At 47.2% G+C, this 24,839-nt stretch overlaps 1 protein-coding gene across 3 annotated transcripts; it reads left to right on the top strand.

Annotated features, from left to right (window-relative positions):
* The first annotated feature begins 981 nt into the window (after positions 1-981).
* On the top strand, positions 982-24,567 carry TVP23C (trans-golgi network vesicle protein 23 homolog C). 3 transcript variants are annotated; one of them, XM_047833027.1, is made up of 7 exons: positions 982-1,117; positions 6,560-6,642; positions 8,589-8,733; positions 15,099-15,188; positions 16,381-16,512; positions 22,830-22,958; positions 23,392-24,567. In XM_047833027.1, exons 1-7 carry the CDS (start codon positions 1,106-1,108, stop codon positions 23,416-23,418), a joined length of 618 nt encoding a protein of 205 aa, XP_047688983.1. In that variant the 5' UTR covers positions 982-1,105; the 3' UTR covers positions 23,419-24,567. The 3 variants fall into 3 exon arrangements, with proteins under 3 accessions (XP_047688983.1, XP_047688984.1, XP_047688985.1); XM_047833028.1 differs by lacking the exon at positions 22,830-22,958; XM_047833029.1 differs by lacking the exons at positions 982-1,117; positions 6,560-6,642; positions 8,589-8,733 and adding an exon at positions 13,777-13,987.
* The last annotated feature ends 272 nt before the right edge of the window (positions 24,568-24,839 follow it).

Below are 24,839 nucleotides of genomic sequence, written 5' to 3'. Positions count from 1 at the left end.
AGACTGAGCTGAGACTTTCCTCTACAGGTGGTAATGAATTCAAGTAGAATGCAAACCAAAAACAACACAAAACTCCACAACCCACACACCGGATGGGGCGCCAAACACATGGCATGGGCAGGCTAGAGGTACGGGCCACCTCTTCAGGGCTTTCGCTTTTCACCTCCAAGTGCGGGACCGTAATTCTTTGCCAAGGTTTCTCTCCTTTAAGAATTTATTTTTTTCATTATTAGGATATTAAGTTTATTTATTTATTTTTTAATTTTTTTTTCAACGTTTATTTATTTTTGGGACAGAGAGAGACAGAGTATGAATGGGGGAGGGGCAGAGAGAGAGGGAGACACAGAATCGGAAACAGGCTCCAGGCTCTGAGCCATCAGCCCAGAGCCCGACGCGGGGCTCGAACTCACGGACCGCGAGATCTTGACCTGGCTGAAGTCGGACGCAGTTTCAAAGATGATGTAAAAGTCTCTGGATTTCAGATCCTTCATGGAGCAAAATGACATCACCGGAGATTAAACTTAAAACAGTATGAAGAATTACACTTACTATGTACTAAGCACACTTAACCCTGTTCGGTTACCATCATCATCCTCACTTTACAAAACTGAGGAAAGACGTATATAAGGTTATTGGATAGCTAGTACCCGGAGAAGCCGGGACTCAAACACACGCTCTCACCCGCTTTATTCCTTATTGTTTGCAGGCGTCGACTTTCCTCCCACAATAAAACTCGAGTCCCCCGCCCTGTTCCTTCTACATAGCTTCCCAGACATTTGCCGCGCCCCCGACGCCCCGCCCACACGCTCGCCTCTCCCTCCATGCCCCGCCCCCGACGCACTGTCCCCCGCACTCGCCCCGCCCCCGGATCTCTCGCCCCGCCTCGCGTCCCGCCCCGAGACCGCCCCGGCCCCTGGCGCCGCGCCCACACGCTCGTCCCGCCCCGGAAGCCACGCCTCCTCAGTTCCTCCTCCCGCAAAGCACCTGGAAGCGGAAGCGGGGACGGGCTGAGCTTGTGCTTTGCTCCTCCCCTCCTGTGGGGACCTGGTCGCGTCAGTGGCCGCGCTGACGTGGCTCCCGGAAGTGGGCCTGGCGCAGGGCGGTCATGTTGCAGCAGGTGAGGGGCCGCCGGCGCGTCGTGAGGGTGGGTGTGGCTGGGCGCCGGGCTTGCTGGGTCCCGGGGGGGGCGCGAGTCTGGCGTCCCGGGGCCGTTGTGCCCGCGCCCCAGCTGGCTGACCGAACCCCGGGGTTGGGGAGCCGGAGGGAGCGTGGCTGGGGCCCCGAGGCCTTGGTGGGGGGTGGGGGTGCCCCGGCTGAGCCTCGGAGGGACGGCTGCGGGGTGTGCAGAAGCGCATTGCCAGCAGAGGTGGGGCGCCGGATCGCACGGGTGCCGGTGCCGTGCTGAGGAAACGCCCTCGGTGTGAAGTTGCGGGTGGTCTGGCTTTCCCCAACCATTCGGGGACTTTCGGGGGTGCAGTGCGATCCTGCAGGAGTGGGAGACACCGCCAGGCCCTTGCAGTGAAGTGCTTGTTGCCGAAGTAACACTAATGGTGATTGTTGATCACTTCGATGGTCACGGCTGTGCCCTTAGAGTTAATTACAGTTTGCAGGTCTAGACCAGAGATGAGGAAGAATCATCTCTTCCTAGGTTAAACAAAACAAAACAAAACAAAACTTTTTGCTGTTTATCGTGCACTTTCACTTGAGTATCCATAGCTTTTTTTTTTCTTTTTTTTTCCCATTGAGGGATTACTATGGCCCAGGCACCGTTCTAGGCCCTAGGATAGGGCTGTGAACGGCACACATTTCTTACCCTGAAATGTGTGAGTTGTAGGGTGCTGGGGGGTGGGGGCTTGTCCATGGGTTGGGGTGGGGAGACCTAACTAGTTACATATGAGGATGCTTCCAGGTAATGCCAGCAAAGACAAAGTGACGTATATAGCAAGTATCTGGGAATAGGGCAGCCTTAGAATTTATGGTCAGTAAAGACCACTCTAAGGAGGTTGCTTGAGTAGACAAGATCCAATGATGGTTCGATTCTGCTTTCTGAACCTGCACCCAGGCTGAAGGAAGCTGGAGAAAAACACACAGCCATACGGAGCGTTCCCAAGTCCAGTTTGTGACCATGAACCTCAAGCGGGCCCTTAAGGCTGCCAGGCACTCACCCCCACGTTCCCACAGGCTCCTCCCTCTCCCACCCTCCTGGGCCACTACTGTGGTTTCTCTTTCCTCAGACCTTCAGCCTTCCTTCCCTCCCTCTGCGTCCACCGAGAAAGTAGCAGCCATCAGAAGAGAATTTCACACCACCAGCCATATGCATCTTTGCCCGGGATCTCCCACATACTCTGCCTTTCTTTTCCTGTTCATTCTCCATCCTTAGGCCATCCTGCCTACTCGTGCGCTGGTTTCCGTGCCTCTGGCCTGCTGGAAGGTGGTGCTCCAGCAATTCTCTCTTTGCTTTTCTCCATCATCACTGTTTTCTTTCCGTTTTTAAAAAAAAATTTTTTTAACGTTTATTTATTTTTGAGACAGAGACAGAGCATGAACGGGGGAGGGGCAGAGAGACAGGGAGACACAGAATCAGAAGCAGGCTCCAGGCTCTGAGCCATCGGCCCAGAGCCTGATGCGGGGCTCGAACTCACGGACTGTGAGATCGTGACCTGAGCTGAAGTCGGACGCGCAACCGACTGAGTCACCCAGGCGCCCCTCTTTCCGTTTTTAAAAGCTTGTTTTTTAAAAATTTATTTATTTTGAGAGCGAGCGCAGGTGCAAGCTGGGGAAAGGGCAGAGAGGGAGAGAGAATCCCAAGCAGGCTCTGTGCGGTCAGCGCAGAGCCCTGAAGCGGGGCTTGATCCTGTGAACCTTGAGATCGTGACCTGGGCCGAAATCAAGAGTTGGAGGCCCAACTGGCTGAGCCACCCAGGTGCCACCAAAGCTTAAGTTAACATATAAACATGCTTTAATTTCTCCTGCCTTAAAAAATAAAAACTTCACTCTAAACGCCCTTTGAGGTATCACCCCATTCTTAGTTCCTTAAGATTTATTTGTACTTGTCTCTTACTTTTTCTGTTGTCTCTTGTGTCCGTTCTAGTCTGGTTTTCTCCCTCTTCCGTCTGCCATCCTGAAACTGCTCTTAGTGAGGTCACTGATGACCGGTTAGAAATACAGTGGTCTTGGGGCCACTAAGTGGGTTAAGAATCCGACTTCGGCTCTGGTCATGACCTCATGGCTCGTGAGTTGGAGCCGCACATCGGGCTCTGTGCTGACAGCTCAAGAGCCCGGAGCCTGCTTTGGGTTCTGTGTCTCCCTCTCTCTCCGCTCCTACCCCATTTGCACTCTCTCAAAAAAGAAAGATTAAAAAAAAAAAAAAAAAAAGAAAGAAATACAGTAGTCTCTGTGGTTTTCATCCTCCTTGTGAGCAGCATTTGATACGGTTGATCTGACCCTCCTCCTGGAAGCACTTTCTTCCCCTGACTTCCCGGACACCACCCCCCTGGTTCAGCTCCTAGGCCTTAGCACATCCTCTCCAGCCCCCACTGCTTAGTCCTTCTCATCTTTCTGACCCCTAAATATTGGGAGTGCCCAAGTGTCTGTCTTTGGTGCTTTTATTTTTAGCTGCTCAGGACAAAAACTTTGGAATCTTCCTTAACCCCTTTTCTCTTACCCCCACGTTCAGCCCGTCAGCAAATCCTGTCATTTCCACTCTAAAACGTATTTGGCATCTGGATGTTTTTCGCCACCTCCACTGCCTCCTCCGGAGACCAAGCTATTGCTTCTTGGCACAAAGCTTCACAGCTTTGTGCCTTTGTCTTTCCCCTCCTTCTCCCAGCTTCTCCATACAGTGGCCAGAATTTTCATTTAACACCTAAATCGGAACATTCTAGAAGATGCTAGTGGTTCCCCTTCTCAATTTTTTAAAAAAGTCTTAGTATCAGCATCTTCAGGTTAAAGGTCCAAAACCAAACTCTTTTTCTTTTTTAAATTTTTTAATGTTTATTTATTTATTTATTTGGGGAGAGACAGAATGTAAGCAGGCAAGAGGCAGAGAGAGGGAGACACAGAATTGGAAGCAGGCTCCAGGCTCCGAGTTGTCAGCACAGAACCTGATGTGGGGCTCGAACTCACTGACCGGGAGATCATGACCTGAGCCGAGGTTCGAAGCTGAACTGACTGAGCCACCCAGGCGCCCCAAACTTAGTGTCTTAATAGAAATTTATCCTATAGTTCCAGGTCAGAAGTCAAAAACGAGTCAAGGGCTAAGGAGGCACCAGGATACTCTTCCCCTCTCAAACTCCTTAATTCAAAAATCTGTTTGCAAAAATCTGTTTGCTAAAAATTTACGTACTTACAGATTCCAAGCATTAGCACCAGGAAGTCTGGCAGGACTGAGAGGAGGCATTATCAGTCCACCACAGTTCAAGAAGGGGGTGCGGCCCGAGATAAGGTCTTAGAGGTGGGCGGGGCCAGGTGGTGATGGTTCTGATGGGTAGTCCATTTTTATGAAGTCAAAGTAGGGAGATGATATGTATGAGAGGTCACCCCATCTGCTGGATATAGATTGGATTGTTGGGATCAAGGAGAAGTGTCGGCTTTTCAGACCCTAGCATCATACTGTGGATCTCAGTCTTGGCTGTACATTATTGTCATCTGAGGGGCTTTAAAAAAATCCAGATGCCCAAACCACACCCCAGACCACCTTGGGGTGGGGATCAGGTATCAGGGTTTCTTTTTTCTTTTTCTTTTTCTTTTTCTTTTTCTTTTTCTTTTTCTTTTTCTTTTTTCTTTTCTTTTTTCTTTTCTTTTTTCTTTTTTCTTCTCTTCTCTTCTCTTCTCTCTTCTCTTTTCCTTCCTTCCTTCCTTCCTTCCTTCCTTCCTTCCTTCCTTCCTTCCATCTTTCTGTCTGCCTTTCTTTGTGTCTTTCTGTCTTGTACCCAAGGCAGTTTCAACCCGTGAGCCAAGGTTGAGAACCACTGGTCTCAGATCTGAGTCTATTTTCCTCTTAAAACCTTAGCTCCCATTCTGCTTCTCTCACTGTTCTCTTACTCCGTGGACCCCTACATAGATCTTGTGCGTTTCCACTCTCTGCCTTTGAAAATATACCTAGTCAAGGGACTGGAGTGAGCAGGAGGCCTTGCTCTGTCGGCACCCAGCACATAAGCTCTCCTCCGGAGCCCTTTGGTAGGAAAGATTCGCTTCCTCCTCTGTGCTCCCGTTTGCACTCCTGTTTCTCCTGGCTGCGATCACAGTCTGCAGTTGCCTCCTTTGTTCATCTGCTCCCGCCTTCAAGAAATATTGTGCCGCCTGGCCGGGTGCTATGCCTGGCCGGGTGCTATGCGGTACACCAGGACTTACTACAACGCAGTGACAGTCCTTGCCCCCAGGAGCTTAGTGTCTAGATGGAGGTGGTCCTTGGAGAGCTGCAGTAAGATTGTCGGGCAGGCGGGGATTGGAAATGGGAAGCCTGGGGATTTCAGGGCAAGTTTCTCAGCTCTTTCTGTATTGTAGCTGAAATTTTCCAGGTGGATTTGGTGTTGCCTGAGGGCTTGCTGTGTAGGGGATGGAGAAGGAAAGAGCTTTCTGGGTGGAGAAAAGATGTGAAAGGCAGGCAGATGGGAGCCCCTGGTGTTTTCTGAGAACACGTAGCGGCTGCCCAGTGGGAGGGAGCGTCGGAAGGGAAGGAGGGGGATCCGGTGGAGGAGGTGAGTTTTACCTTCTACCAGGAGGAGCACCGCTGAGAACGATTTGCGAGGGGAAGGACCCGGTGTGACTGTCCTGTGAGGAAGATTGCCCTGTGGGTGATGAGGGGCTGGAGTCCGGCAGGGAGGAGGTGAAGGCAGGTGGGTGGTGGGTGGCTGGCGCCAGGCAAGGGGTGAGAGCAGGTTCGTCGTGGTTGCGGCTGAGGCTGGGCTGAGGCCGCAGCGGGTCGAGGTGTGAGCCACCCTGAGGGTCCGAGGCCGAGAGAGGGAGAAAGGCTGTGCATCGAGGGCGGAAGACAGAAGGGGAGGTCCCGGCTCAGGGTTTTTGAAACCTCTTTCCAGCAACAAATGACCCCTGAAGAAGTTCATATGCTGACCGGAGAGGTCCCAGAGGAAGACCCAAGATACAAGAGAGTGTAAATAAAGGGGAAATTGATGGAGGAGGCAGGAAAGGAAGAGATTCCGAGCCCCATGGCTGGTTTCACGTTGGATAATCAGAGACTAGTGAGAAGGGGTCGGGGAAACAGGGGTGCAGGCAGATGATTTCGTGAAGGAGCCAAAAGCATGGAGTTTGTCCCCGGGAGTCCCTGCTGGTGACGGTGACTGAGCGCAGCCGCAGCCGTGGGAAGTTTACAGGAGCGTCATTGGCCCCCCATGGTTTGTCCCAGGGCTCAGCAGCGGGGTAGCGATGGCTCGTTGCCAGCCCCGAGCCGATGGGGGTGCCCTTTCGCTAGGTTGTGAATTCCCGATGTCTGGGACCGTGTCTTTCTTTTGCTTTCCATTTTGGCGTGGTGCCTTCTATGTAGGAGACACGCAAGTACTGAGTTTCCTCTTGCTTCACGGATATTTAATTTTCCTGCTAGGACAGTAATGATGACACCGAGGATGTCTCCCTGTTTGATGCGGAAGAGGAGACCACTAACAGACCAAAAAAATCCAAAATCAGGTAAGAGGGTGAATCGTCGGAGTTGGGTTCTGTGTGTCGACGGGTGCCGGCCGGTGGCATTCAAGGCAGAGCGGTTGTCACGAACTTGTGCGCAGCGGCCACCTGGCAATTTGAGTTTTGGTCTGGGGCACAGACGACAGTTCAGATTTGCTGTGGGAGTTAACTGGCCCGTGGAGTTTACTCAGTGGCGCGTCTTCACGTCTGCGAAGCCGATTTTGTGAACCCTCGTGTGTTTACTTCCACCACTTGTTTACCAAGAGTGCATCGTTCCTTTAGACCCTGCGCGTGTTGCATTCGGATTGATTGTGCAGATTTCAGAATCGGATCTTTTGTCGATAACACGAACACGTCAAGCCAAACAGACTTCGATTCCAAATTCAGGTCCCTGTCAAGAGATTGACTTATTGCGGTTGACGTCTACCTGACCTTTGAGAAGATGATGCTGAGTGAGAGATGGCAGTCACAAAAGACCACTTGTATGCTTTCATTTATACGAAATGCCTAGAATAGGCAAATCTGTAGAGATGATAGTATGTTAGCGGTTGTCTGTGGCTGGAGAGAGGGGTGGGGTTGGGGCGGATGAGGAGGGATGCCCGTGGGTCTCGAGTTTGTTTTGGGGTAATGAGGAAGTTCCAAAGGTGATCGCGCAGTTTGTGAATATACCAAAAAACTGTTGGGGCCTACATTTTAAATAGACGAATTGTGGGGTATGTGGATTATACCTCAATAAAGCTGTTAAAACCAAAAGTCTGCCTGAGAGCTACTTTGCCTTAAAGCCAGAAGTGATTTCTGAAGGCCTAGGAGTTCTGTTTTATTTATTTTAATTTTTAACTAATTTCTGTGCCCAGCATGGGGCTCGAACTCGGGACCCCGAAGTCAAGAGTCGCGTGGTCTACTGACTCTGCCAGCCAGGCACCCTGGAATTAGTTTTTTTATGTGACAGTAATTTCTTTTTTAATTAAAAAAAAAAGTTTTTTTTTTAATGTTTGTTTATTTCTGAGAGAGAGAGAGAGAGAGAGAGCGCGCGGGGGTGGGGCAGAGAGAAAGGGAGACACAGAATCCGAAGCAGGCTCCAGGCTCTGAGCTGTCAGCACAGAACCCAATGCGGGGCTCGAACTCATGAACCATGAGATCATGACCTGAGCCGAAGTTGGATGCTCAACCAACTGAGCCACCCAGGTGTCCCATCTTCTTAAATTTTTTTTAACGTTTATTTATTTTTGAGAGACAGAGAAAGAGCACGATCAGGGGAGGGGCAGAGAGAGAGAGGGAGACATAGAATCCGAAGCAGGCTCCGGGCTCCGAGCTGTCAGCACAGAGCCTGACGTAGGGCTCAAACTCATGGGCGATGAGATCATGACCTGAGCCGAAGTTGGATGCCCAATAGACTGAGCCATCCAGGCGCCCCATCTTCTTAAAATTTTTTTAACGTTTATTTATTTTTGAGAGACAGAGAAAGAGCACGATCAGGGGAGGGGCAGAGAGAGAGAGGGAGACACAGAATCCGAAGCAGGCTCCGGGCTCCGAGCTGTCAGCACGGAGCCCGGCGCAGGGCTCGAACCCACGAACCGTGAGATCATGACCCGAGCCAAAGTCGGACGCTCAACCGCCCGAGCCACCCAGGCGCCCCGCCCCATATGACAAAATAGTTTTTAATCCTGAGAGTATAGTTTCCTGAATTCTCCAAGCTTGGCAGAGTGGCTCATATATCTTGTGAAAGGTCAAGTCCTATTTGCATACGGTATTTTCTGTGGCAGCAGGGCCCGGTCAGATAATGGGACTTAATGTAAAAATAGAGGCGGCCATTTGCTTTTTCCTCAGAGTCGTCTCTTGTTTTGACCAAACCCTGGCTGGTGGATGCTGTGGCGGAAGGCGTCGTTCATCTGTGTCCGCAGCCCCTGTGCTGAAGCGTAATCGCCTTTCTTTCACTGTGTTTTGATTTTCAGACACCCGGTGGCGTCATTTTTCCATTTGTTCTTTCGAGTCAGTGCCATCGTCGTCTATCTGCTCTGTGAGTTGTTCAGCAGCAGCTTTATTGCCTGTATGGTGACAATTATCTTGTTGTTGTCATGTGACTTTTGGGCAGTCAAGGTAGGTCTGATTGTTTTCTCATTTTAACGTTGTATTTGATGTGATGAGACTGAACGATGTATGAACCGTGGGGGGAGAGTGACCCTTAGCATCTTGGATTTGTCTTCATTTATATCTTTCTGTCACCGCGGGCGTCCCGTGTGTTACGGTCTATCATCAGATCACATGTAGGTTATTACACTACTACTAATTTATCTGTCTGTGCCTTATGTCAGCCTCCATCAGCTTTAAAATTAAACAAAGAAGCAAAATGTGATAGCAGTCACAGGTCCTGTATACTATTTCTAATTCATATCACTTGTTTTGCTTCAGGGTGTGCTGTGTACGATATCTAGATAGGAGCCCAGGACAGAGCATGCACACATTCTTGAGGAGCGTGCCCGCCACTCACAAAGGCCCCTATGCGTGTCCCGGGGCGGTGTTTCTCCACCGGGACCAGTTTTGTTCCCCAGAGGACGACTGTCCATGTCCGAAGACAGTTTTGGTTGTCACAGCTGGGGTTGGGGGAGGTGTTTTGCTGACACCCAGTGGGTAGAGGCCGTGGATGCTGCTAACGTCCTAAGGTGCACAGGATAGCCCCCTACAACGAAAAATTTTCTGACCCCAGATGTCAGTAGCGCAGAGGTTGAGAAACCCTGCTAGAAGGGATAAGAGGGAGTAAGAAATGGTTTTAAACTCAGAGGCTACTGTAAGTAGAGGGATGGGTGGATAGACAGACAGACACCTGGATAGATGGACGCGTGATAAGGTAACTGTAGTAAAATATTAAATACAGACTCTAGTGGTAGGCATTTGGGTGCTCACTATAAAATTTGACTTTGCTGTGTGTTTGGAAATTTTCATAGTCAAATGGTGGGGGGAAAAAAATCAAAGGTTTAAAAAAAAAAAAAAAAAAAAAAAAAGCTGATTTTGGAATTTCCGAGACGTGTGTATTGATTCAGAGGCCAGTAAGATGTTACAAGTCTATTCCCAGCCACCATCCCAACCGTTTTTTTAGACCTTTCAGTTCTCCCACCAGAAATGGCTGGCTTGGTGGTCGCCAGCTTCCATAGGCCACAAAATGTTGAGAATGGGGATTATAAAAGTCTCTCTTTTTCTTTTTAAAGTTTCTTTATTAATTTTGAGAGAGACAGAAGGAGTGCGCTCTAGTTGGGGAGGGTCAGAGAGAGAGGGAGAGAGAGGATCTCTGAGCTGAAATCGAGTCAGAGGCTGAACCAACTGAGCTACCCAGGTGTCCCCATAAAGGTCTCTTTTATTTAGGCTTTTTTTTTTTTTTTTTTTTTTTTTTTTTTAATACTGTCTTTGGCTTGTATTTCTTTGAATTTCTTCTTTTGCTTTACGCTCTGCACTGTTTACTGTATCCCGGTCACAATTTTGTTTTGAGGCATGTTTCTTTTTGTTGTTCATGTAATGTCTGTTTAGCCTGATAGAACAACAGCCTTCGGTCAGTTCTTCCTGGTCATTTCCAAATTCTTATAATTAAATCCTTCTTGGTTTAGGGTTTTAAAAACCCAGTGCCAAAAAGTGTATTTTCTGATAAAGATTTTGTTTTTCTTCTTCTTCTTTTTTTTTTTTTTTTTTTAAGCAAGGACTTAAAAAATGTCACTCTTTTATCTGTGGGAGAATTACTTTCACAGATGTCCAAACCACTGAGATATAAAGCAAATTAATTTTAACAGTAAATGTAATTTGATTAAACTTTAAAAAAAAAATTTTTTTTAACGTTTATTTATTTTTGAGACAGAGAGAGACAGAGCATGAACGGGGGAGGGTCAGAGAGAGAGGGAGACACAGAATCTGAAACAGGCTCCAGGCTCTGAGCGGTCAGCACAGAGCCCGATGTGGGGCTCGAACTCACGGACTGCGAGATCGTGACCTGAGCCGAAGTCGGACGCTTAACCGACTGAGCCACCCAGGCGCCCCTAAACTCTTTTTTTTTTAATGTTTATTTATTTTTGAGAGAGAGACAGAGTGTGAGTGGGGAGGTGTGGAGGGAGAGGGAGACACAGAGTCCCAAACAGGCTCCAGGCTCTGAGCCGTCAGCACAGAGCCCGACGCGGGGCTCGAACTCACAGACTGCGAGATCATGACCTGAGCCGAAGTCGGACGCTCAACTGACTGAGCCCCCCAAGGAGCCCCTCTTTTTGAAGATGACAGTTTGAAGATTGGGTCAAACATCAAGAGCCCGACGGAAGGATCTAACTAAAATGGCAACAGTAGAAGAAGTAAAAGGCAAAGATAATATCTGACCAATTTAAACAAGAAGAAACCTGGCATTATAATCTTATCAGACAAAATAGTAAGACAGCACTCAAGGGAATAAGAAAGGGCCTCTTATGAATGACAGTGAGGACCAGTCACGGAATGGCGTCCCTTCAAACCGGGTGCAGGGAAGAACTATTAGAAGCATTAGGGGAAGATGTGCAAAACGTCGTGACAGGAGTCAAACAAAGTGCTTGCCGTCTCTGGCGGATCACAGCGACACAAAATAAATAAGGTCTGAAAGATGTAAATGAAATGGCAGTTCAGCTTACTAGCAATACCGTGGAACTTTGTACATACAGAAGACCTCTTCCTGTTCAGTCCCTGTGGAACGTTTACAGAAGTTAGTTAAGCGTCATGGTGAAGAAAACCCAGATAAATGCCCCAGAGCAGCTCTATTTTCTAGCCCGGTACAATAAAGCTAAGAATTCATTAAAGAGAATGGTTTTCCAACTCAGAATTACAAATAAAAGCCAACCTGCTGAGATACCTTGGCTTTAAACAGGAGATAAAGACTGTAAATACAGATTATTTATACCCTAATGACAATGATCATCTACACTGAAGCTTTCAGAACGTGTCTAATGCTGAACGCGGAGGAAAAACATAGGCAGAAGGCTTTTATCGTTAGAGGTCCAGAAGCTTCCAAAACAATAAGCCAGAGAGAAATTAGGAAAATAATCTAATGATCAAAGCAGAAAAGAACAGGATAATGGGAAAAGAGTTTGAAAATATTCCAAGAGGCGTTGTTTGAAAATCGCCAATAAAAGAGGCCCTGACTGTCCTCTGTCTTCAGGGACAGCTCTCCTCTTTCCTTAGTCTTCCAGTGTTAGCGTTTCTACAATGCGAATTTTGGTCTGAAGGCTCTTCTTTTCTTTTTTAAATATTAAAAAAAATTGTTTTTAATTTATTTTGAGAGAGAAAATGAGTGAGCATGAGTGGGAGAGAGGCAGAGAGAGAGAGAGAGAGAGAGAATCCCAAGCAGGCTCTGCACCGTCCATGCAGAGCCCGATGTGGGGCTCAGTGTCTCAAACCGTGAGATCACAACCTGAGCCAAAATCAAGAGTCGGACGCTTAACTGCGACACCCAAGGCAGCCCTCAAATCACTGGTTTTTTTTTTTTTTTTTTTTAATGTTTACTTATTTTTGAGAGAGAGAGAGAGAGTGCAAGCGGGGAAGGGGCAGAGATAGAGGAGGGCAGAGGATCTGAAGTGGTCTCCGTGCTGACAGCAGAGAGCCTGACTCAGGGCTCCAACTCAAGAACCGTGAGATCATGACCTGAGCTGAAACCCAAGAGGTGGTCGCTCAACCAACTGAGCCTCCCAGGCGCCTCGCAAATCACTGCTTTTTAACTTGAGCGAACCAGATGCATATGAGTTGCCTTATTCCTACTCCATTTCCAGTCAATCACCCCAAGTCCCATAAATTGATTGATTTTACTTTTTTCCCAAGGGCTCTGTGCTACTGATCTTTCTGGAATGTTGCTCTCATTCCCGAATCACCTTAACACCCGGATTCCTAACCTTTTTGTGCTATGGACCCCCTTTCACAGTCTCATGAAGTTGTGAGCTCATTTATTTATTTATATTTATTTATTTATTCATTTAAGTAATCTCTACACCCAGTGTGGGGCTCGAACTCACAACCCTGAAATCAAGAGTCACACGCTCCGTGGAGTGAGCCAACCAGGCGCCCCTGTGAACGCTTTTCAGTACGTGAGGGAAAATACATAAGATTTCAAAGGAAGTCACGTACATTGAAATGTAATGGAAACGTTAAAAAGGCAAATTTCTGATTTTACAATACATGCTTCTTTTGGAATGTCTAGTTACTTTCAAAGCAGTGGCGAGCATAAAAGCTATACTGTGGTGTCTGCAGGTTTTTATTGGTCCAAGTCACGGGTACTGCTGCTTCTACCGTGGTTTGTTGTCTGCACTCATAATTTAAAGATAAACTAAACTTCAGAAGTTGGTGAAAATAAAGGTACAACTTTTTCCTCCCCCAAGTTTCACAGAACCCCTGAATCTGTTAGTGGGCACCCCTGATTAAACATCTTCTGCATTGGGGTGCCTGGGCGGCTCAGTCGGTGAGCATCTGACTCTTGGTCTCTGCTCACGTCATGATCTGGTTGTGTGGGTTCACGTCCCCGGTTTGGCTGTGCGCTGACAGTGTGGAGCCGGCTTGGGAGTCTCTCTCTCCCTCTCTCTCTGCCCCTCCCCCCTCCCCCCCACTTGCTGCCTCTGTCCGTCTCTCACAGTCAATAAATAAACCTTAAAAAATATTCTCCCGCATTAGGGATTCCTACTTATCCTTTAAATTTTATTCCCAATGTTGATTCCTCAAGGGAGGCCATTTCCGACTCCCAGACTAGATCAGATTTCTGTTTGACTGTTACGGCAACCTACACTCCTCCCCCACCGCCTCTCCCTCGCCCTTCCCTTCCCACGGGTGATGGTGGTGGCACATTCGTGTGCTGGTTGACTGCCTCTCTTCCCCATGACACTTGCAGCTGGGATAGTACCTCATAGTAGGGGCTCAGTAAACAGTGGCATAAATAAACCTTGAGAAAGCTGTCAAAGTCATTGGTCGTAATTTGTTACATCAGTAAGAGGAAAAGAGCTTGGTACGTTTGAGGTGCTGAATGAGGATTAGTGCCTATAACCTCTGTCTTAACTTAGTCAATGTGGGCTGCTATAAGAATACCATAGACTGGGTGGCTTATAAACAGTAGGAACTTCTTTTTCTGATTCTAGGGGCTGGAAGTCCAAGATCAGGTTGTCAGGATGGTCAGCTTGTGGTGAGGGCCTTCTTCTGGGTTCTGGACTGCCACTTTCTCATTTTATCTTCACATGGCAGAGCAGAGAGAGGAAGTAAACTCTCCTGACTCTTAAGAGGGTACTGATCCCATTTGCGAACGCTCCGTCCTATGACCTCATCGCATCCTGATCGCCCACAAAGGCCCGACCTCCTAATACCATCACATGGGGGTGGGGTAAGAGTTTCAACGTATGGGTTTGGCGGGGGCGGGGCACAAACCTTCAGTCCAGAACCACCATTTTTAGAGACACACAGTTATATGGAGCTGCAGTCAGGATATGTAGGGAAAAGGTAGTCTCAGTAACTAAAGTGCATGGGGCTTAGGTACACATTAGGGAATTAGACAAAGGACACAAGTTCATGAGCAAAAAAGAGAAGGGTAATTTTTTTTTTTTTTAATGCTTATTTTTGAGAGCCAAAGCATGAGCGGGGGAGGGGCAGAGAGAGAGGGAGACACAGAATCCAAAGCAGGTTCGAGGCTCTGAGCTGTCAGCACAGAATCCGATGGGCTCAAACCCACAAACTGCGAGATTATGACCTGAGCCAAAGTCGGACCCTTAAATGAGCCACCCAGGCACCCCAAGAATGTCTTTATTCTTTTTTTTTTTTAATTTTTTTTTTTTAATGTTTATTTATTTTTGGGACAGAGAGAGACAGAGCATGAACGGGGGAGGGACAGAGAGAGAGGGAGACACAGAATCGGAAACAGGCTCCAGGCTCTGAGCCATCAGCCCAGAGCCCGACGCGGGGCTCGAACTCACGGACCGCGAGATCGTGACCTGGCTGAAGTCGGATGCTTAACCCGACTGCGCCACCCAGGCGCCCCTATTCTTTTTTTTTTTTTTTTAATGTTTATTTATTTTTTGACAGAGACAGACAGCATGAGTGGGGGAGGGGCAGAGAGAGAGGAGACACAGAATCCAAAGCAGGTTCCAGGCTCTGAGCTGTCAGCACAGAGCCTGATGCGGGGCTCGAACTCACCAACCATGAGGCCATGACCTGAGCCGAAGTCGGCCGCTTAACCGACTGAGCCACCCAGGCGCCCCGAGAAGGGTAATGCTTATGGACACGCCCACCCTGTCACCTCCACCCCTGCGGGTCCTGCCATTGCATTTCCTGTATTGTTTTGTTCTGGCCTGGTATATGGTGGTCTTTCTTAACTGGATATTGTGGAGGTAAAGCCCACGATTTTTTTGGTTGATGATGTGTTCGCGCCGAGATGTGGTCTCGTAGGCCTTTAAATGACACTTTTTAAAAACGCGTGTGTATGTATTCTTCTTTCTCAGAATGTCACAGGTAGACTCATGGTTGGTCTGCGTTGGTGGAATCACATAGACGAAGATGGAAAAAGCCATTGGGTGTTTGAGTCCAGGAAGGTAAACTGCCCTTTTTATTTTTCAAAGTGTCATTCAGTAAGTTACATGTAGATTACACTTGCATGTTGAAGGCCAAAGCGTTCAGGACTGGAAGTGCTACCCCACATTGCTCGGCCCGTCAGCACTAAACCAGACGGCCTCCCGAAGCTTAGCTGCGTTTTTCTGTCTAGTTGAGATTGGAAGAAAGGCACGTACGGGAAAGAAGCCTGTGAGACAGGAGGTTGGGTCAGAGTTTGTGCTGTGTGCTAAGCCGCCCATCACGGGCTGCTGATAAAGCATCTCTGAGGACCCACCGCGTTGTGTTGCCTCGCCTGGTACCTCCGGGGATTTCTTCCTGTTAGGAGAGAACTGCTTCCAATAGCTTGTTCTGTCCTTGTCCCCATGGTCCACTGCCCCGTGTGCGCAGGAACAAGAAAAAGAAGGATTACAAGTGGATAGAAAATCTGAATTGATCAGAGCCGTCTCTCCTTTAAGCCCCTGCCTTCAGGAGCCCCAGGGGACGCCGATCTGTTTTGGGTGAGCCTGCTCATCTGCGGTGAACATTCAGGTTCCCCTGGAGATCGGCTTGAGAGGCAGAGGACAGAATTCTTGGAGACGCTACTAATTACATTGTTGGCCTGATGCTCGGAGGGACCTAGACAAGGACCACTTACAAGGAAGCAGTGTTGTGCTTAGTGAGCCCGTACTCCTTGTATCATAAAATCCACCGTGGAGGCAAGTCAAACAAGAAAGTTAAACTTTCTGGGGATTGCTGAAACACTGTGGTCATCGTCCAGAATCCCTTGATTCCATTTCCTTCTCTGGACCCCTGACCAGGATGACTAGCCTTGATTTTCTTGATCCTTACCTCCTAAGGTGTGATTCCAAACTTCCTCATGAATAAACAGTGTTAGGTGCAGTGAGAATTGAACAGAAGTCCATCACAAGCAACGTTTTCTGTGTTGGGTCATGACAGACGGTCCACTCAGCCCTGAAGGTACCAGATTCTTGAGTTAAAGCATATTTAAGCCAGTTCTTAAGATTAAATCGTGGTGGGTCCACTAACTGTCCTTTGGGGGGTTCTAACTTGGGACTTGGGTCATTTGTATTAATTGATTTGACTTTTAGGTTATGGTGTTTGTCATTAAAAATGTTAAGCTTTTTACTGGTAAATACCACAATATTGGTTATTAAACTCATGCTCTTTTTTTAGGATTCTGCTCAAGAGAGTAAAACTGTTTCCGAGGCCGAATCGAGAATCTTTTGGTTAGGACTTATTGCCTGTCCGGTGCTGTGGGTGATATTTGCCTTCAGTGCGCTGTTCTCCTTCAGAGTGAAGTGGCTGGTGAGTGTCAGCGTAGACATACTGAGTGATTCATCAGGATGTCTGACGGACGATCACAGTATGCGGCCATCGGTGTTAACATTGGGGACCTCACTCTCTTGAATAGACTGCTTCATCACCAATTTCCCAAGTCCGGTGTCCCAACTCTGCCTTTCTCTGAGAACCGGAGAGCAGGATCCTCTCAGAGTTCCCATTTCACCAATTCCCCAAGTGCCTAGCAGGATTTTGACTTCACCCACCTGGAACAGAGGTTACCATACATTTATCACATTATTATCTTGTTGGATGGGGATGTTCAATAAACTCCAGACAAACACGTTTAGCCTAGTTTGGAACTAACAGAGTGATCCTCTCTGAAAATATCAGTTGGTCATTTGTTCCGGTTGTCCATTGGTTATATCGTAAATCTTCCCAGAATGTAACGTCTTAAAACAAGAGGCATCTTGGTATCTCACAGTTTCTGGTTCAGGAAGTTGGAGAGAGCTTGTCTGGGAGGTTGTGGGCTGGGCTCCATGTGGTTGCAGTTAGTGGCTGGGGCAGCTGGAGGCCGGTAAGGCATCTCCTTTCTGTGAGGTCCGGTGGCTTCTCCACGTTGTGCTCCCGAAGGGCCAGTTGGGGTTTCCTCCCAGCATGGTGGCTTCGTGGCAGTGAGACTGCTTCCTTGGAGGGTCACAGCTCCAACTGGGAGCGTTCTGCTCAGAAGCTGAATTGCCTTCTACAACTGTGTTAGTTAGCTGCAGGTGTCCCGATGGAGTGCTGCATTCTGGGAGGCTTAAACAACAGAACTTTATTGTCCCACACTCCTGGAGGCTAGAAGACCCAGACCAAGATGTTGGCAGGGTTGATTTCTTCTTTCCGAGGCCTCCCTCCCTGGCTTGTGGATGGCCGTCTTTCCCTGCTTTCTTCCACGTGGTCTTTCCTCTGCGTGTCTGTGTCCTAATCTCTTTTTACAAGGATGCTGGTCATGCCGGATGAGGGTACCCCCCCTCCCCACCCCCCAGTGACTTCATTTTACCTTAATCAGCTCTTTAAAAACCATGTCTCCGAATGCAGTGACATTCCGAGGTACTGGGTTAGGACTTCGACATTAGAATTTGGGGGAGACACAGTTCAGGCAATGGCAGCAATCAAGGCCCAAACATCGTCACTTTTGCCACTTCTCCACTGCAGTGGAATGGGAACTAAGCTTGATAGCTTGATGAGGGGGATCAAGAGGTTCTAGAAAAGCATATGGGATATTGTATCATCTTTGGAAAATATAACCTATCACTTGATCTAAACTGTGAGTCTTGTTTTCATAGTTGAGTTTATCTCAGTATTTTTTTAAATGATTTTTTTAAGTTTATTTTGAGAGAGAGAGAGAGAGAGAGAGAGAGAGACAGAATCCCAAGCAGGCTCTGCACTGTCAGCACAGGTGCGATGCGGGGCTTGAACCCACAAACCGTGAGATCATGACCTGAGCTGAAATCAAGAGTCAGGTGCTTAACCGACTGAGCCACCCAGGCGCCCCTCACTTAACATTTATCGATATCAGGTATAGTTTGGCCTTAATTATGTTTTTTCCTCACATTTTTAATATTTTCTTGTGTCTGTTTTGCTACATAGGCTCTTTTTTCTTTGCGTATGCACATACGTACTTGTCTTTTTGGGATTTGGAAGGTTTATGGTGTGTTTTTGCCATTTCTAGTAGTTCTCTGTTACTTGAGACCTTTGTTTCATCTGCTCTTTCATGGATTAGGAAACCTGTACCGGTTCCCTGCTATGAAGGACGGTGCAGTTAACAGCCCTGCTTCCTCCCCCTCCTCCCTGCTTCCGCCTTTGGATTTCTGCGGCTTATAGACTTAACTTTAGTTGTTTTAAGTATCGTCCTTAAGCCTGTGTCTTGACCTCGAGAGTCTGTTGGAAAGGAAATGAGATAAACCCTCCTCTGTGCCTCCTGTGGTTTCTTCCCTCCTGTATTGCCTGAGTTTTGTTTGCTGGGGTATTCATCTTGTTGTCAAGGTTCCTGACAATCACCCTTGGAAACCTTTCTTACCGGTTGTTCAGTCTTTGATCTGTTTTTAAATATATTGATTCAGTTCTTTTAACTGCAGTTTTTCCTTTTACCCCCTGGTTGGCTAAATTTCATGGCTGGGTATTTTTTTTTTTTCCCCAAAAAACTTGCAGGTGTTACTTTCCTTTTGCCCTGTCGTGTTTGAGGATGTGAGCCCCTTGACTTCATTCTTGGTCGATGACTTGGCTGGGTTAATATCCTTAGGTCCCAGGTTCTTTCTCGTAGCCTTTAGAAGACGTTACATTATCATCTTCCCTTCCCTTCCCTTCCCTTCCCTTCCCTTCCCTTCCCTTCCCTTCCCTTTCCTTCCCTTTTTCTTTTCCTTTCCTTTCCTTTCTTTTTTTCTTTTCTTTTCTTTTGTCTTCTTTTGCCTTTTGTCTTCTTTTCTCTTCTTTTCTTCCTTTCCTTTTGAGGGGTGGGAGGAGAGAGAGAGAGAGAGAGAGAGAGAGAGAGAGAAGCAGGACTCACTTGAAGCAGGGCTTGTGCTCATCCGAAGGGGGACTCGTGCCCACCCGATGTAGGACTCAAACTCATGAGCTGTAAGATCATAACCTGAGCGGAAGTCAGATGCTTAACAGCTGACCACCCAGGCACCCCTACGTTATCATTTTCTTATATTGAATATTGCAGAGAAATCTGAGGTCAGGTTTACTTAACTTCCATGTAAGTGAGTGAATCATTTTTCTCCCTGGATGAAGAATTTTTTTTTTTTTATTCTCAAAGTTTTACAGTATATCCAGAGGGTCTTTGTGTTTATCTTTCTGCATTGAGTTTTCTGGAAACTGTATGCTCCTCTGATATGTAGGCACAGGTTTTGCTTTGAATCAGAACGGTTGTCTTCTGTCAAGTCTTTAAATTTATTTACGTTCCATTTTTTGGCTTCTCTGATTCTGGGGGACCAGTTACCTCTATATAGGGTCATTTTTATCTGTTCTCCTCTACTGTCTTTCCATTTTTCTTTTCTTTTTTTTAATATTTATTTATTTTTGAGAGAGGGGGGGGACAGAGGATCTGACGTGGGCTCCACACTGTCAGCAGTGAGCCCGATGTGGGGCTCGAACTCACCAACCGCGACATCATGACTTGAACCAAGATAAAGAGTCAGCTGCTTAACTCACGGAGCCACCCAGGTGCCCCCAGAATTGTTTCTTCACCTGTGTTTTGTACATAGTCTATTCCTTTCTTGCTTTCTTCTTCTTTTTCCTCCTTTTTTCTTCCTTCCTTCCTTCCTTCCTTCCCTCCTTTCTTTCTTTCTTTCTTTCTTTCTTTCTTTCTTTTCTTTTCTTTTCTTTTCTTTTCTTTTCTTTTCTTTCTTTCTTCAGTTTTACATGGATGCCTCTCCCTTCCCCACCCTACCACCATTTTGCTCATGCTTACAGAGGCAGCTCTGTCCAGACCTCGTCTTGACCTTGGCTTAGCGTAGCTGAGTTCTCCTTGACCGCCCCCCGGTGGTGTCAGATTTCTGGGCTCCGCTTTGAGCTACAGCGTGAACAGTCTTTGGTGGGGCCTGAGAGTAGGTGTGAGGACGACGCGGCCCGGCCTCTGGCTGCCTTGTTGGCTTGCTTGGGCTTCGCCTTCTCTTAGGTCGTACGGTTCCGGTTCCTTTCCCTGGGTGGGCGTGTGCTCCCTACTGGTGCTACCCTCTTGCTTTAGGTGGTTTGTGGGGCCCTGGGGCCTTCGCATCCCTCTGGGAGAGTCAGCCCGGTCTGTGTCTAACACCGTTTCCACTTCCCTAAAACAGGTGAGAGAGGTTCTGTGGAAGGTGGTTTGGGATCCTAGGTTACAACCACCCGGGTTCTCCGGGAACCTCTTCCTACCCCTGCCCCCCCCCCCCCCCCCCCGGGAACATGGACTTGATGGTTGCTTGTCCTTCTGTGCATTCTCTTCTCCTCCTCGTCACCGGAGAGGCAGCTCGTGGCGGGCCGCTGGGATTTCTTGCCTGTGTTGTGTGCTGGTTCCATGGGAGTCGTGACTGTTTCTGCCTTTTATCGCCGGGGCTATCTGTCTGTGTCCTCTGGACTTCTGCCCCCAGGCTGTTGGGGTGGCGATCATCAGGGAAATTTCCCTTGGAGCTTCTTTGGGGATTTTGAGAATTGGGTGGGACAAAACCAAGCTGGCTCGCTCTCTGACCACAAGCCCTTTTTCTCCAACGTTTATCAGTACCAGCTTGTTTGCCTTTTATTTTAAATCCTACGTTTTTAAACAAATGTATTTTTTTAAAGTTTATTTTGAGAGAGAGAGAGAGGGAGCGAGCACGAGCATGAGCGGGGGAGGGGCAAAGAGAGAGGGGGAGAGAGATTCCCAAGCAAGCTCCGTGTTGTCAGTGCGATTCAGTCCCGTGAACCGTGAGATCATGACCCCAGGTGAAGTCGAGAGTCTGACTCTCAACTGACCGAGCCACCCAGGTGCCCCAAACCCATGTATTTCATAAACCTGTTATATATTAGGGGTAGAGAGATCTTGAAGTCTGGCTTCATGATGCCATCTTAAGCCAGACATCCGCTTGTTTTAACTTATTTAAAAAAGACATTTTTTTTTTAATGTTTATTTATTTTCGAGAGGGAGAAAGAGAGTGCGAGCAGGGGAGGGGCAGAGAGAGAGGGAGACACAGAGTCCGAAGCAGGCTCCGGGCTCTGAGCTGTCAGCACAGAGCCCGATGCGGGGCTCGAACTCATGAACCACGAGATCATGACCTGAGCCAAAGTCGACTGAGCTACCCAGGCCCCCATTTCAGAAACATGAGTCGAAAGAGATGTATTTAAATGAAAATATCGTTCTATGTTTACTCAGGTAACCAGCAACCTTGTCTAATTCTAATGTGTTTATTTCCCTGAGACACAAGTTTAAAACAGCAGGTATAGCTCCACTACTGTTAGGAATATGAACCTATTCCTTAATTAAACATTCAAATCCTTTAACCTCCTGAAAATCAGCTGTACAGCCTGTTAAGGGTTAAAGGGAGTGAGTCTGGATTGGAGAGAGATACTCTGTTTAGCCGTGTTGTTTTTTACAGATGTAGCGTTTCCCGGGTAATCCTTTTAATAGCAGATGGGTTGATGAGTTGTTTATTCCAGAGCAGGGGTTGGCAAGCCATGGACTATAAGCCAAATCCAGCCCAACACCTGTTTTTATAAATTTTTATGGGAACGTAGCCTTGCCTATTTGTTTACATGTCGCCTGTGGCTGCTTTGGGGCCAAAATGGCACAGTTGAGTGCCACAGAGATCACATGGCCTGCAAAGCCTAAAATATTTTGTTATCTGGCCTTTGTAGAAACACTTGGCCAACCCCTGTTCTAGAGTGGTTAACCATGGGTCCTCCCCACATTGTCCTAATTAACTTTTCTTCCCTTATGTTTAAAGAATAGGCTTGAGTTTCTTACTCTCTCTTTTAGTGATCTTAGTCGAGTCACCTATAGGTTCCTGGATGTGGCCCCAGGAAGAAACAACTCAGCCAAAGCACATCTCCTCCTAGTGCGCCCCCCCCTCCCCCTCCACGTCCTGCTGTCACAGGAGGCAAACATCTGTGGATTGTTGCCTCAGGGCGCTGCTTTGCTCTCCCAGAAGCCAGTTGTCACACACACCTTAGCAGAGAGCCAAGATTCCCCTCTGCATGCTCTCGGTTTATTGAACTTGACCTATCTCATGGCCATTTTTTCATAATTCTTTTTTTTTTTTTAAGTTTATTTATGTTGAGAGAGGGAGAGGGTGAGCCGGGGAGAGGCAGAAAGAGAGGGAGAGAGAGAGAGAGCGAGCGAGCCCGACGTGGGGCTTGATCCCACGAACCATGAAATCATGACCTGAGCTGAAATCATGACCTGAGCTGAAACCAAGAGTTGGACGCTCAACTGACTGAGCCATCCAGGTGCCCCTCATTCTTTCGTAATTCTTAAAGGAATAACTAACATTTGAGTCTCTTCTGACTCTCCTTTATTTATTTATATCTTTATTCACAGACCCATAGAAAGTACTAGAGAGAATGGTCCCTCCACCGCATCCCCAGGGACTGGCCTGGCGCCTGGTATTTAGAATATGTGTTTAAGAATTATTTGTCGGGGGGGGGAGGTGATGACAAAGTGCCTTGTGCACAGCTCGTATTGGATAAGCCTGTTCTGCCAAGTGAAGGAGTCTCATTGGCATAAGCCTCATCCGCGAGCTTCCTTTTTCCTTCTTTTTCCCGCGACAGTCCTCCTTGTTTCACATATGGCACAGAGAAAGTTCGGTCAGTTTGAGTCCAGTAGCCGCTGATTATTTTTCCCTTCCCAGGCGGTGGTTATCATGGGTGTGGTGCTACAAGGTGCCAACCTGTATGGGTACATCAGGTGCAAAGTGGGCAGCAGGAAGAATTTAACCAACATGGCCACATCGTATCTCGGAAAGCAGCTGTTAAGACAGGCAAGTGTTTTCTGGATGTGAGGGTGATTTGGATGCGGTCAGTGACTCATGCAATCCTTTCTAATTCTTGTAGTGTTTCATTTTTATGGAATACTTAACAAACATGTGTGCAAGCCGGGGAGGGGCAGAGAGAGAGGGAAAGAGAGAGAATTTGAAACAGGTTCCGAGCTCTGACCTGTCAGCACAGAGCCCGACTCGGGGCTCGAACTCACTGACCGTGAGATCATGACCTGAGCCGAAGTCAGAAGCTTAACCCACTGAGCCACCCAGGTGCCCCCATGTCTGTAATTTTTCACATGATTGGGCCATGGACGGTGAGGCAGTGTAGCAACCGGCTTCACTTCCAAGGATGGGCTGTTTTCCTAGCGCTTTGAAGTCTGGTGTTTTAAGTAAAATTGTTCTCGATATTAAGGGGTTCTTTTCCCTCTTGCAGAACACTGGAGATGATCAGACTTCCTGAAGAGGGGAGAGAAAGCTCATGTATTCGGTTACGCGGGGGAATGGCTGGAGAGATTCTGGACTCTGAACCTTTTGGAACTGAGTACATGTTGCAAGGAGGAACGTTGGGTTTGTTTTTCCAGTTTATTAATCTCTTGCTTTAAAAAATTGGAAAAGTCGTTTTCACGTTAAGTTTTTTACTGTCTCTCTAGCGTCTGGGGCTCGAAAGTATGGTGTGGCCAGAGACACTGTCCAAACTGGTTCCCGGTTTACGTAGGTGATGGCCATATGTCTCAAGTTAATGAAAGTGTCTTTACGTGCATATGAATGGAGACCTTTGCGTTTTGACCCACAGAATATGGAAGATGTTCCCCGTCTCTCAGAACTCTAGATGTGTACATATTTGTCTTGTAGATCGTCGTCAGAAGGAAGTTTTGCTTCCATGGTGAGAGTGAGCACTTTGGCTTATTTAGAAGTTAGAAATAATTGTTAACTTTACAACTTAATACATACTTTGTGATGAGACTTCTTAGGCAGTCACAGGCAGGTAAAAACCAAATTCGGGCCAGTGGTTAACTAGTTCGTCAAGTTCGTTTCCTTTCATTTGTAACAAGTCGCGTAGTTAGGGCCCAATTCATGTAAATGGAATTTTCCTAGTTTATGTTTAGGGGCTCCCCTAGAGATTGCTGCTGTTCTATTTATTTTTCGGAAGGGTTAGTCAGATTTCACTTTGCCACTTTCCGTAGGCTCTTTGTTGGTCCTTGGCCTAATGAAATCTCTCTTTTATCACTAAAAGAGTATTATTCTTATGTCATAGTGAGAATAATCATTTGAATACTTGGCATAATAAATGCCCACAAGACATTTTATCTTATGAATCTATTTTTTTTTTCTTGCTATAATGGGGGTATTGTAAATCATGCGTTTGTATTAATGGTATTTCTTAAGGCAATATATGTAACAGTCTCCAAGCTGTTGTAGGAGTCTATAAATTCTGTTGCAGGTTCTGTAAACTTTGTTGGAGTCTTTCAACCAACAGATTATTTTGTGAATGTATTTATACCTTGTTGAAATTTTTCAAAAGATGTTTAATTGAATAAGTCTTTGTTGGAGTGATAGCTTGAAGGTGCATAACTCTATATTTGTATAAAACTCTACTGTTTACAAAGCACTTGGACACGTTTGACCTCATTTCATCCTCGCGACGAACCATTTATGTGCGATACCAATTTATAGCCGATAAAATGGAATTTTCGATTGAGTGACATATCCAAGGAAACAGATTACTGGAAGGCTCACCAGGGTACATTATGGTTTTTACAGGAGGTATTTGTCTCTAAATGTCTTCTGCTTCCTTAGGAATCATTAACTTATTTTATTAAAAATATTTTTTTTAATGTTTATTTTTGAGAGAGAGAGAGAGAGAGACAGACAGCACGAGTG

This window comes from Prionailurus viverrinus, chromosome E1, assembly GCF_022837055.1.
Source record: "Prionailurus viverrinus isolate Anna chromosome E1, UM_Priviv_1.0, whole genome shotgun sequence".
NCBI classification, from domain to species: domain Eukaryota; kingdom Metazoa; phylum Chordata; class Mammalia; order Carnivora; family Felidae; genus Prionailurus; species Prionailurus viverrinus.
This window is presented reverse-complemented; position numbering and strand designations above follow the sequence as displayed.

Excerpts from the sequence above, each read along its gene's own strand:
- TVP23C (XM_047833027.1), top strand. Across the intron at positions 8,734-15,098 it reads GTGACTTTTGGGCAGTCAAG|AATGTCACAGGTAGACTCAT; the intron begins GTAGGTCTGATT and ends CTTCTTTCTCAG. Across the intron at positions 16,513-22,829 it reads CCTTCAGAGTGAAGTGGCTG|GCGGTGGTTATCATGGGTGT; the intron begins GTGAGTGTCAGC and ends TTCCCTTCCCAG.